At 45.8% G+C, this 13,626-nt stretch overlaps 2 protein-coding genes across 3 annotated transcripts in view; one reads left to right on the top strand and one right to left on the bottom strand.

The window, feature by feature from the left end:
• The first annotated feature begins 3,289 nt into the window (after window positions 1-3,289).
• SFT2D3 (SFT2 domain containing 3) lies at window positions 3,290-4,344 on the top strand. The gene has a single exon (XM_058548748.1). It carries the CDS (start codon window positions 3,352-3,354, stop codon window positions 4,006-4,008), a length of 657 nt encoding a protein of 218 aa, XP_058404731.1. The 5' UTR covers window positions 3,290-3,351; the 3' UTR covers window positions 4,009-4,344.
• A 2,847-nt stretch (window positions 4,345-7,191) lies between these two features.
• WDR33 (WD repeat domain 33) overlaps window positions 7,192-13,626 on the bottom strand; it is a 91,058-nt gene continuing 84,623 nt past the window's right edge. For both annotated transcript variants that reach the window (XM_058548745.1, XM_058548746.1), the window contains 4 exons: window positions 11,130-11,293; window positions 10,926-11,018; window positions 9,736-9,951; window positions 7,192-7,821 (listed from right to left, as the gene is read on the bottom strand). In XM_058548745.1, coding sequence (XP_058404728.1) covers window positions 7,592-7,821; window positions 9,736-9,951; window positions 10,926-11,018; window positions 11,130-11,293 — 703 coding nt within the window. In that variant the 3' untranslated portion in view covers window positions 7,192-7,591. The remainder of the gene's footprint in view (window positions 7,822-9,735; window positions 9,952-10,925; window positions 11,019-11,129; window positions 11,294-13,626) is intronic.

The raw sequence follows: 13,626 nt of genomic DNA, 5'->3' as shown, positions 1-13,626 counted from the left end.
AACAAGGGCAAAGGCACTGAGGTGGGAACAAGTTTGACATCTCCAGAAACAACCCAGGGACAGCCATGTCTGTACCAGACTGAGGGAGGGAGAGGAGGAAGAGGGGAACCAGAGGCCACTTATGTGATGCAAGGACGCCGGCTTTCTGTGAGTGAAATGGGAAGCACGAGAGGAAGTGACGTGATCTGACTGACATGTGAGAGGATCCCTCTGGCACCCGGACAGAGTCCAGTTGGGGGTGGGGCAGGGCTGGGTTGGGCATTAGCAGTGGAGGGGAGAGCAACGGTCTGGTACTGGATGCGTTTCCAAGGTAGAGCCAGCAGGACTTGCTGATGGTGTGTGACTCACTGAGATGAGGAAGGAAGAGGGGAGTAGTCACAGGTTTTGAGGGGTGAGGAGCAGAAACTGGGAATGAACATTTTCGTTTTACATGTCATTTTCAGGGTTCCTATTAGATATCCAGTGGAGAAGTGCAGGGAGGGATCTGCTGGAGGGTCTGCACATAGATGTTCTTAACAGCATACGGCTGGATGAGGACGAGGTAATGAGGACCAAGAAAGAAAAGATCAAGACTGAGGGGTCAGGAGGAGGAAGCACACAGAGGAGATCTGAGATGGAGCAACCAAGCGACTGTTGAGAACTGCCGGAAGTTTAAGGAGGGTAGGGACTGAAACTTTCACTGGACTTGGCAACAGAAGTATTTGGTGACCTTGTCACGAACGATTTTGCTGCCACGATAGAATGAAGGGGGTTCAAGGGAGAATGGGAGGCAAGTGGACACATGGAGTTTACAGACTCTGCATTTTCCTGCAGTAGCTGGAGAGGCACGGGGGTCAAAGGAGGATTTGATGATGTCCTTCTGTCAGTGCAGGAACCAAACCTGAGCAGACTCCTGGCTTTATACAACACGACTCCCAGGGAACGCCTCTTATATATATATATACAGGAAGCTCACAAAGTTAAAAATTAGAACTCACCACTTCTAGCCCTGCCCTACCATGAATTTTTTGGGTGACCCTGGGTAGGTTAACTTCACAGTATTTCAGTTTCCCTTATCTGTAAAGTGAGAACAATCCCTGTCTTTTCCATGTCTTAGCTGCATAAAAGACGAGGTAACATCATTTATGTACCACCGTCCTACTTCCTGTCTCTATAATTTTGACTACTCTACCTCATATAAGTGGAATCATACAGTATTTGCTTTTTTGTGTTGGGCTTATTTCACTTTGCATAATGTCCTCAAGATTCACCCATGTTGTATGCGTCAGAATTTTTCAACACTGAATAATATTCCACTGTGTGTATATACCATATTTTGCTTATCCATTCATCCGTGGATGGACACTTGGGTTGCTTCTACCTTTTGGCTACTGTTAATAATGCTGCTATGAACAGGGGTGTACAAGCATCTCAAGACCTTGCTTTCAATTCTTTTGGGTATTCGCTCAGAAGTGGAATTACTGGATCATATGGTATTTTTATTTTTAGTTTTTTGAGGAACCACCATACCGTTTTCCATAGCAGCTGTCCCATCTTATATTCCCAACAACAGTGCACCAGGGTTTCAATTTCTCCACATCCTGGCCAACACGTGTTACTTTCTGTTTCTTTGATAGTAGCCATCCCAACATCAAGTGAGATAACAAACTGGAATGTATTTTGAAAAAGAACAGTATCTATCAGGATCCAACTAGGAAAACAGAAAGCATTCAAGGGAATTTAATACAAAAAATTGGTTACACAACTAACAGAAAGGCTGAGAAGCCAAACAGAGATAACAGCGGCAGAAAGCCCTTAACCCCACCTCTTCCAGCGTAGAAGACAAAGGAGTGTTACCAGCCCATAGGCTGGGGTCACACAGGGGAAGTCAGTACCAAGGTGAGGAAAGCTGTAGTGCAGCCAAAAGCAGAGACTGGGAAAATACCTGGCTTCTCTCGCCAGTGCCTCCAAGGCCAGGTGACAGAGGATTACAGGAAACTAAGCCTGCAGAGGTCAGCACTGCCTCCCATCCCCAATACAAAGAATGGGGAAGGAATGGTCTCCTGGGGCAAATGAACCAAAGACCAGCTCAGCAGCAGACTGCTGTATAACCTATCTGTACTGCAAGTTACATTGCAAAAGGACTTCCACACCATCATACTTAAGTTCATAACAGGTATTTATAAAGTCTAGCAAAATACGTTTTCAATCAACGGCTTCAGTAAGCATCAACAAAGCCTTTCAGGCACCTCTACTGCACTGAAATTGGCAGCTGTGTTCACTGGGTCAGGATCCATTTGGCAGCCTTTATATACTGCAGGTCCTAGGAAAAGGGAGATCAAAGAGATACTGTTCTCGAGTGGCTGGCACAGCCTTAAACGAGTAAACTTTCACAGCTGGGAAAGGTGAGAGCTTAGAGAAAGCGCATCTAAGCTGAAGCGTATTAAGCAGCGTGATCTGAACGTTCGAGACAAGAATTAGCCAGGCAGAAACCAGAGGGGGGCGGCAGCCTGCTGGAGACCCAGAGGGGTGTGACCTATGCGAGTGAACACAGGCTGAAGTACCTCAAAAAGGCTCTGAGAAACAGCAGGGCACTGGATGCCGCCTCAGAACAGATCAGGAACCGACTGGGAAGTGGGCGAGTTTATTTGACCCATCTAATGACGAGTCAGGAGACCTGGACCCAGATAAGTCAGAAGCACGGAAAAGTGAACCACAATAATCACAGGGCACCACCGCCAGGTCTAGGACATGCGGCTTGAAGGACTCCAGAATATTGTCAGGCTTCTGCTGAAAGCGGGAACAGAAGAGAAGCTAGTTGGCGCGCGGGGGGGGGGGGGGGGGGGGGGCGGAGTTAACTCTTCCTTTATCAACTCCCCAGGCTTCTCAAAGAAACCACCTAAGTCCTACAGCTCTGAACTTTTCTAAAAATTAAATTGAGATAATTGTAGATTACCATACAGTTTTAAGAAATAACAGGTAGACCCCGTGCACCCCTTACCCAGTTTCGCCCACATTTTGCAAAACTAGAGCACAATATCACGGCCAGGGCGTTGGCATCCATAAGGGCGAATACAGAAGCGCCATCATCACCAGGCTCCCTCCCGTACCCTTTCATAGCCGCACCCACCCCGCCCCAACTAATCTGTAACGTCGACAACACGAATCCAGGCCGGAGCAGCGTCCACTCCCAACAAAAACAACGTCAGCGCCGCGAAGGTCAGCGCAGACGGACGTCGGGAAGTCCGGAAAAGGCGGCCCCGCCCCTTCCGCCGCCGCGGCCCACAGCCGCCGGGGACGGAGCCGCTTCCGCCAGCGACCGAGCAGACCCGGAAGCGTGGCGGCCCGCCCCCTCGCGGCGCTCCGTCCAAGATGGCGGACCTCCACCGCCAGCTGCAGGAGTACCTGGCGCAGGGGAAAGCCGCCGGGTCGGCGGCCGCGGAGCCGCTGCTCGCCGCGGGAAAGGCGGAGGAGCCCGCGACGGGGGACAGACCGGCGGGGGCATGGCTGGGCCGCGCGGGCCTGCGTTGGACGTGGGCGCCGAGCCCCGCGGAGCCAACGGCGGCGGCGGGCCCGGCGTGCCTGCCGAGCTTGACGCGTGCGCAGCGGCTTGCGGCGAGCGGCGTGTGCCTGCTGCTGGCCGCGCTCTGCTTCGGCCTGGCCGCGCTGTACGCGCCCGTGCTGCTGCTGCGGGCGCGCAAGTTCGCGCTCCTCTGGTCGCTGGGCTCGGCGCTGGCGCTGGCTGGCGGCGCGCTCCTGCGAGGTGGAGCGGCGTGCGGGCGCCTGCTGCGCGGCGAGGAGACGCCGTCGCGGCCCGCGCTGCTCTACGTGGCCGCGCTGGGCGCCACGCTGTACGCGGCGCTGGGTCTGCGCAGTACGTTGCTCACGGCGCTGGGCGCCTGCGCGCAGGTGGCCGCCCTCCTGGCCGTGCTGCTCGGCCTGCTGCCTTGGGGAACGGGTGCGGCACTGCGCCTAGCCCTCGGGCGCTTGCGCCCCGGCGACCGCCTCACTAAGGCGCTGCCCGTGTGAGAGCTTGAGGACGGCCGCCGGGCCGGGACGCGGAGCCGGACCCCGGGACGGCCACCGAGCCCCAGCGCCGGAGCAAGGACTGCACCCGTCGGTTCCCAGGCCGCGCAGGGCACAGGCCGTTCCTTGTGCCGGCGAAGTGTCAACCTGGAGCGGCTGTTGAAAACCGAGACAGTAGCAGTGTTGGAAGCTTTCAGCGTTTTGTGCTGTCGTCGGTAGCGTGTGCTCTGAAAACGAGCTTTCTTTGATGTGCTGTGAAACATTTCTGATAACTTGCTTTTGCGTTAACCGTGGTCTTGGATTGAGCTCAGTAAAAAAACAATGGCTCTTCAGTTTTAATTAGCTGCCCTTGTGATTTTTCTCATACTTCTCACTTTAAAATCCTGTGGTAGATTGTAGTAGTTTTGCTACAATAAGCTTTTGTTTTCTTTGGCTCTTGGAAATTATTTTCCCTCATTTTTCAATGTGAGCGGATCCACAAGGGTATCAGACTAAACACTAAATTTGGCCACTGGATTTTTTTAAAGTACTTTAAGACGGTTTGCCTCGGTTTTTTCTTGTTTTAGAGAAATTGTAAATATGGTGCCTTATAAAATTAAAGGAAAATCAGTTTTGTATTAGACGATGAAAGCGACGGACCGAAAAGGAAATGTTCTGCTCCGTCAAGTATGGTATCCAGTAAGGTGCATGTAAATACTTTGAGAGGTCCCGGGGCTGGACTGCGCTAGGGGACTCCTGGAAGATAGGCAGATAATTCTACATCCACAGGTCCCATAGTTGATGGAAACCATGGATTTCTACAGGGTCTGATTATCATTCTAATTTTATGATCTGCTTTTTAAATTATAATTTATAGTTTGTAGGCTGAACAACATAAGATGCTTTTCATATGTAATTGCAAATCTCCGTTTTACATTCAGCACTTACTTTTGTCTGTGACCTTTATTGCCAGAAAGCATCGGCTCAATATTCTTAGTGAATCCAAAAAATTACATATTTTGTCAGTAGCTATATATTAATATGTAAAATGTATTTATAATTTTAAAATTCTATGCCAGTGATTCTCAGTTCACATCAGAATTACTTTAAGAACCAAACCTCAGATCAGTTCCATCAGAATCTCTGGGGGTGGGACCCAGGCATCAGTATTTTTTAGAGCTCCCCAGATGATACTATGTTCCAATAAGGTTGAGAACTACTTTTCTGTGCACTGGATTGCACAATTTGAAAATAATTTTGTTTTCTGGGGCTGGATTCCAGTGTTGCCTTAAACAGATGTGTCAGGCAGCAGTAGAGCATCGCCTCTTCGTCCAGCCTCAAAACTTATATTCCTTATTCCTAGGTCCTGATCAGTGTCCTGAGCCGTGCCCCAAAAAGTGAGACTACAGTGACCAACATCCACAGTGTAGGCTTACAGGCTTCTTCATCCCCCTCACGCCAGTATTGTCTAAGAATACTGCCTGTTCCCCTGTCAGTAAATAGGGTTACCTACCTCAAGAGGAAAACCAAGAGGGTGTTTGTAAGAGCATGCACTGTTTTCAGGGAGTGAGTGATTTTGTTAACTGGAAAAACTTGAGCTATTGCCTGCTCTATCCCCTAGTTAACTCTGTTCTAGTTCTAAATTGCTCTAGAATTTGCACAGCTGAAGATTTTACAATGTTTAGCACATTTTTATGTTGATGCTATTATATTTTTAAAAAACTTTCCCCACTATTTTCTCAAGAATTCAAACACTTTGAAAATATAGCTTTTATGAAATTTAAAGCACAATATCTTGTATTTTGACAGTAATGTTTTAAAAAGTCTCTATGTATAGCCTAAGTAGTAAATATATAATGTAGAGATTTCAGTTTTCTCTAAATGAATTCATCCTCAAAATGTGATCTGGTTATCTGTTTACTGTGATAGGTACTGTGTATTTTAAAGTTAAAGCCTAAAATGTTAAGATGATAAAAGTTCTTACCACATGAATCTCAGAAAAAGGAGCCTAATCTTGGTATGGGTTTGGTCCCTCGATCTCTTTTTAGCTTCTCAGAATTTGATTACAACTTCTTTTTAAGCTATATCAGTGGAGGGCAAATAATATCCAAAAACCTAAAGCAATCTTGAGCCTCCTAATCGTGTTTACAGTAGGTGCTGATAAATAAGATGTTTTTAATTTCAAAGTAAAGTCAAAATTATTCACTTGTAGTCTCTAGGTTCTAACACCCTAAGAAGCAGTGTGTGTGGTTGACATTTTCTCATTCTGCAGAAAAAGCTTTTACCATTTTTGACATTAATAGAGAACTAGTTAAGAATTTTTTATATACTGTCCAACTATGTCAGTATCCCTTTTCTAAGCAACTACTGAGACCTCCACTAAATTTGCCAAGTAAATTTCTCTCCAGTGCCAAACTGAAGCTGGCAATGTAATGAGATGTTAGGGCGGCCACAGGACGGTCCTATGAATAATAAAAGCTTTCTTTATAAAAACAAAGTAAGGGTCAGGATAGAAAGTACCATGGGGTATCTCAAACTGAACTTTTTGCCTTCCAATCCAAACTGGGGCAAATACTACATTTATATAAAACTAAAGGAATTTGTTGTGGACAAGAACTTCATGGTTTACTATACGTTACAACTATCCTCTGCCTTAAACACTATTTTCACATAGCTAGTATGGAAAAGGAAGAAATTAAGTTTTGCAAAACTGTTTTAGGAGATATTTTGGTCCATTCCTTTTCAACTTAATTTGTGCAATGATGTGCACTAATCAAAAGGTAGTTAATTTCTGGCTTATGTCAAGTTCCTCTCATCAGAAACAAACAAGACAATTCAAGTCCAAGGTGTGATTACTAGGAGATGCAGCAAAGGAGAACCCCTACTTGGACAGCCAGAAGATTTAAGTTTTTCCTCAGAGTTTCATTTTCCATCTCCCAGAGCATGTCTAACTAAGGCTTTGAATCGACTTCAAACTATGTTATAAAGTATTTCCCACTCTGTTGTAAAATAAGTGTGACAGGATGGCTAGATGAGAATTTGTTTAAAAACAAAGTTCACAGATGAAGTTAATTTAGATGACTTAGAGGTTCCCATCAATTATGCTCACAAATAGAAGCAATAATCATACACCCTGCAGCAGACGGTGCAATGGAAACTAAGGGTTTCTTTAAGGCAAGCACTTCACAACTAGTTGTTTTCTGTTAATTCTTGCATAAATCACATTCTGTATTCATACAAAAACAATGTCTTTTCTCTGACAAACTGTACATATAGAAACAAATTTCCAAGTGGGCAGGAACTTAAATTTGTGGAGGTGCTCCATGTCTTGTGACACTTGGAAAAAAAAAATTCCAGCTTTTATCTTCACAAAAGAATGTGGGAAGTTAGGGCAGTGAGGGTGGACAGAACAAAACAAGGCCAGCTACCGTGGGTAGCCAGCAGCAGTCTCGTCATCTTGAAGACCTCCTCAGGGGCTCCTGTGATTCAGCTGCCCCAGAAGAGTTCATGGCTACATGGTGCAGGCTTCCTTTTGTTTCTCTCGGTAAGTCCACGAGAAGTTCTCAAATACTGTCCAGAGAAGCCTAGGGGTACTCAGCCCCAACTTCTACCGACCCCTTCCACCACCCCTTGAAGCTCCTCGCCGTGGTGGGCCAGAGTTCATGTTACTCCCTCTACCCCAGTTACTGCCACTCCGGCCCCCTCTAGAAGGGGTACCACTGCCTGGAGGGCCCCCAAAAGGTTCATCTCTGTGGTATCCGTCATGGTGATCTCCATCCAAGGAGCTGGAACGCCCGGATTTTGGCACTCTCTGGGAAGGTCCTGGGCCCCCTCGGCCTGAAATGAAACATTGATTTCACATGTGATTTTTATATCAGAGCCTGTTAATAACTCCTGGTACAAACTTTTACTCTGTGATGACAATGGAATACTTCTGGGTCTTTCTGTAAAACACCAAGTGTTCTGAGGATAGTAGCAACAGCATTCAGAGCACTAAAAGTTGTGCCACTGTCTCATTTCCATCCTGGCTTGTGGCCATGTCCCTCAGCATCAACTCGACACATGTTCCCCAAGGCTGTGTGTCAGAGACAATGGGAAGCCAAAAGATAAACATGGAGCACCTTCTGGGAGTCAAGAACCCACGGGTGATGTCTCTAGTATATAAGAAGTGTATCTTTTTACCCTCCTGAGGGAAGGTCCAAAAAGCACTGATTTAACTTTGGAAGCAACTAAGAAATACAAACAGTAGATGATGTCAATTACAAGTGTTCTACGTAGGTAAGTGTTTACTATGATTATCCCACAACTATGTGGCACTTTTGATTTCCTTTTAAATAGTGAAATAAAATATTTCTTGAAAAACAAAAGCATAAAAAGGAAAACACTAGCTTTTAGAATTATTTCTCCCAGGGATAGTTTTATTTGTTCCAGACTTGGGCACACAAACCTTTAGGGATCATTAAAATTCTGATTTTTGTAATTTTTTCTAATGAGATGGTAGGATTTGGCCACATCTCCTATAATACACTATCAGAAGACTACTGTCAATTTTATTTTGTCTTAAAATTTTCAATGGAATCAATCTCTCATTAATCTTAACTGTATCTTAACTTCATCCAGTTAAGATGAAGAGGTTAGGAAAGCTAGCCAAAAGAATAATAATAATTCTTTTCTTACAAAGTGCAGCCTAGGCCCACCTGAAGGTGCCTGGGCAGAGAACTTGTCAACTAGGACGTCATTTCCACACTAGCTGTGTGGCCTCAGCCGGGAACCTACAAAGTCTTGAGTGCTCATGAAAGTCTAAGATTATACCATACTGACCAGCAACAAAATGAGTACTTGGGTGGGGAGATCTACTAGTGATACATGAGGTAATTTCTGGGGGTTCTGCTCTGAAAAGAACCAAACAACTATCAAGAGCAAGAGGCAGAACTCTGGGACCATAAACACGAGGCATGTTAACTGGGGAGTGAAGCACAAGTTGGGGCACACAGGCAGTCTTTCCAGCAGCCTCCACACTAGACCACATATGCAACAGCCCAGCCTAACCTGAGACCAGAGTTGTAGTTAGCATTTGGGGGCTACTGCTCTTGGTTAAAAGTTAGTGCTGCCTTGAAAAAAGGATCCAAAGTTTCAAGTTGTAGAAATATCTACTGCCCCCTGAAAACAATCCCTTCCAGACCATGTTCCCCAAAGTCTTTGTGACTCTGGACATAAGCAGTGTTCCTTCCGGGCCCAGCCTGAAAAAAAACCCACAGAACCTGGGAGAGGACAATTCTTCCTGCCACTGGGGAACCCCTCGAGGGCTCAGAGCAGCCATCAGTGGAGAGCACGTCTGCCGATTACAGCAAGTCTCTCACAGAAAGTACGATCAGCAGAGAGGGTGCTGGGGCACTTGGCAAAGAGCTGGAGTGGAAACCTGAATGAACCAAGGATTCTTGGAAGTAAGTGGAGGAGACCTGTGTAGAAGCTGAGTTTGCAGTCACCTGAGTGAGAGCTCTGACTGGCTGTGGTGTGGGCCCAGACAAACTGCATTCATACCACATTTGAGAACATGTGCCTTTGCACAGCCTGAGCCCTGGAGGGTAGAATGGAGAAAGGCCTCTAGGTACCCCAGCAGTGGAGAGATGGAACAGGCATGTACTGGGATGGGGCCAGCCTGGAGATGAGGCCTCCCATGGCCCCGGCAGCCTTCTTGGCAGGGATGTGGCATCCACAGCTCCTGGAACTGTAATCACTGCTTCCACTTACCTTTGCCTCCTCGATCCTCAGAAGGACCCCCTGGGGCTTCCATTTCTCTGTGCTCAGAGGTCCCTGGCCCATCATGCCAGGGGCGCTTTCGGGGTGGCAGGGATGCCATGTCCATGCCTTGGAGAGAAGAGGAACGTTCTCTGCTAGCTGGAGAATGACCATCATGAGTGGGATGATCAGGGCGAGGAGCATCACGGAAATGTTCATGACCTGGCCCTGAAATAGAAAACACAGACCCACAAGGCTAAGAATCCGATAATCTCATTATATTAAAGTATACTGTGACCAAAAGCAGACGGAAATCATACTGCTAAGTACATTGAGATGTTGAGAATCAACATTTATTCATGCAAGAAACATTTGCTGACTACCCACAGCAGGCCAGGTATAAGTCATAGATGAGTACATAAAAAAGGTCAAGATTAGGGGCCGGCCCAGTGGCGCAAGTGGTTAAGTGCGCGTGCTCTGCTGCGGCGGCCCAGGGTTCGCTGGTTCGGATCCTGGACGCACACCGACGCACCACTTGGCAAGCCATGCTGTGGCGGCGTCCCATACAAAGTGGAGGAAGATGCGCACGGATGTTAGCCCAGGGCCCGTCTTCCTCAGCAAAAAAAGAGGAGGATTGGCAGATGTTAGCACAGGGCTGATCTTCCTCACAAAAAAAAAAAAAAAAAAGTCAAGATTAGATATCAACATACCTCCTAAAGTAAGAGGAGGCAGGAAAGGTCCAGAAAAGTGGTTCTCAGACTTGTTAGTCTCAGGATGTCTTTATACTCTTAAAAATTATCGAGGACGCCTAAGAGATTTCATTTATGAGAGTTATACCTAATAATATTTGCCATATTAGCAATTAAGACTGAGAAAACTTTAATTCATTTAACTATATTTTCTAAAAACAAAATAATTTTGTGAAAAGAGTGGTATTGTTTTATATTTAGACAAATCCCTTTAATGTCTGGCTCAATAGAAGAAAGCTGAATTCTCCCATCTGTTTGTGCAATCTGCTGTGATAAAATGCTGCTGGCTGAAGAATATGAAGACAATTCAGCCTTCCATGGAGATGTGAGTTGGAAAAGAGAGGACCTGGTGGACCCCCGGGAGGGTCTCAGGCCTGCAGGGGTCCTCACACCAGACTCTGTGAACTGCTGGTCTCCAGTTACCATAAGCCACAAGTAGTTCTCCTTCCTTACCTGGCTCTCTATTTCCATCCCAGGAGTCTGGTTTCCGTCCTCCTTCAAAGCGAGGGAACTCATCAGGAGTGGGAAGTAAACCCTTCCTTCCTCCTACACAATGGAACAAACAACACTCACTGACAGACTATTTCAGGTACATTCATAACATCCTAACTCTCCACCCCTGTCCTTCCCAGACCCAGTTACTCAGTACATGCTTACCTCGTGGAGTACCCCGACCTCGACCTCTGAGATCTCTTCCTCGGGCTGCTTCATCAGAAGCATCAAAATTCTCCTCTGGACCAAAGTCTTCAGGACCAGGAAAACCATCTCTTCCTCTGGGGGGAGCACGACCCTCATGTCTCGGGGGTGCTCCTCTTCTGAAGCTGTCAGGAAAAAAAGAGCAGAATATTCACCTAATGAAATAACTTTGAAGCTCTAAGTTCATGTTTCAAAGAAGCATAATGATATGAGAAAATATAATACATTGTTAAATGGAAGAAAAACAAAATATAATTATGGACTTTTTAAAGTACACATTTTACAATCCCAATATTATAGGCAAAAACAGACAGGAATGAAACATACCAGAATGGAGGATTATTTTAATTTTCTTTCAGGCTTTTAGGAATAATAACAGTGAGCATTTTTTAAGTGCTTATATCATGCCAAATAATACATGTATTATTTCATTTCATTTCATCCTCACAACCACCATATGAAGCTGGTACGATTACTAACTCTATTCTACCCATGTAAATATACACTGAGGCACAAAGAGGTTAAGTCATTTATTTAAGGACACCCAACAAGTGTTGGGATTTGAACTCAGCCAGTCTTGACCGCCAGGCTCTTTACCACTGCCTCCCTAATACTTTTCATTATTATTTGCATTTTTATAATGAACATTTATTACTTATATACTCGGAATAAAGAAGGGTACAGATTCATGCCTGCCAATTGTACTAGACTTGTTTTGAGGCATCTGCTCTGCCATCTGCCCAGTCCCACAGCCTCTACTCAGGGGCAAGCCTTGGGTAGCCATGAACTTCACCAATGGCCCCGCTCCACAGCTGACTAGTGCAGACCCCTTGCTGGCTAGCTGGCTGCCTGTTGCCCTGGCTGGTGGACAATTTCAGCGTCTCTCAGGAATTCTGGAACTGGGAAACTAAGTTGGCCGGGAGCGTTGCTGAAGCAGAGCCATTACCAGGGAGCACCAGCGCTGCAGGAGAAGCCTGCAGGGAAGCAGAAAAAGGGGGCTGCAAGCAGGAAAGGTGCATGAGCACATCAAGAGAGGCCACGGACACTGGAGAAATGCTCCAAAGGGAGCAAGGGCCCGGGGCCAGTCTGCATGAGCCACCTGCCTGGGGCCTCCTCTCAGGCCAGGCCTTCTACTTTGTCTTGAGTCTCCATTCAGTTATCTTTTGCTCCAACATTATATTTTGAAAATTTCAAACTTACAGTAAAGTTGAAAGAACAGAACAACAAACATCCATACATCCTTTACCTAGATGAATCAGTTCTTAAGATTTTGCCACATGTGCTTTATCTTCTATTCATCTATTTACAAATTCATTTCCTAAACCATTTCAAAACCAGCTGCCAACAACATGATGCTTCATCCCTAAATATTTCAGTATGTTTCTTCTAAGAACAAAGACTATCTCCTATAATAATACTATTATCACTCTAAATAACATGAAATATTATTTAATATATAGTCCAATTCAAATTTCTCCAATTGTCCTCAAAATGTCCTTTATAGTTGTTTTTAAATACAGATTTCAATCATGATTGTACATTGTTATTTAGTGGTCATGTCTCTTTGGTCTCCTTTAATCTAGAACGGTCTCCCTCTTGTATTTTATCTTTCGTGACCTTGACATTTTTTAAGGGTATAAGACAATACAAATCGAGGCATAGTAAAATCTGAAACTTTGCACAGGATGAAGAGATTCGAGAAGTCAATGCAAGTTATATTGATGCCAAAGCCATTGGAAATGAGGCTCTTGCAGACATAAAAAGCCATTTCAGGGGCCGGCCTAGTGGGGCAAGCAGTTAAGTGTGCGTGCTCCGCTGCAGTGGCCTGGGGTCCGCCAGTTTGGATGCCGGGCGCGCACGGACGCAATGCTTGGCAAGCCATGCTGTGGCGGCATCCCATATAAAGTGGAGGAAGATGGGCACAGATGTTAGCGCAGGGCCAGTCTTCCTCAGCAAAAAAAGAGGAGGATTGGCAGATGTTAGCACAGGGCTGATCTTCCTCACACACACACACAAAAGCCATTTCAAAGAGTGAATACTTGGATATCATTAAGAGAGGCCCTTAAGAAAACAGGGAGCCCTTAAATCTTTTTGTAAAAAACTCCCAATAGCTGCTTTCTTTAACCCCTCTATTTCACCCTCCCTGGCCATTTTATCAGCCATTCTTTTCTAACACATGCCGTGAGGATGCGGATTGCCAACCCCTAACTCCATCACCTATCAGCAACAGTAGTGAGAAATGTGATGGGAAAAGACATGGGAAGGAGGGCTGACTGAGATAGTGAAGGCAGGAGTGTGGAACATCATGACACTTATCACCTGTGAGACCTTAGAAAGGCAAGAAATGGCTCCGATTCTCAGTGTGATCCCTTATCTGTAAAATGCCGACAATAACACCTATCTCACAATTCACTGTACAATTACATGAGGTAACATCTGGTACATCGTGAATACTCAA

The sequence above is a fragment of the Diceros bicornis genome, chromosome 10 (genome assembly GCF_020826845.1).
Source record: "Diceros bicornis minor isolate mBicDic1 chromosome 10, mDicBic1.mat.cur, whole genome shotgun sequence".
Lineage (NCBI taxonomy): Eukaryota > Metazoa > Chordata > Mammalia > Perissodactyla > Rhinocerotidae > Diceros > Diceros bicornis.
Note: the sequence above shows the minus strand (reverse complement) of the source record. Positions and strands in the feature narration are given on the sequence as shown.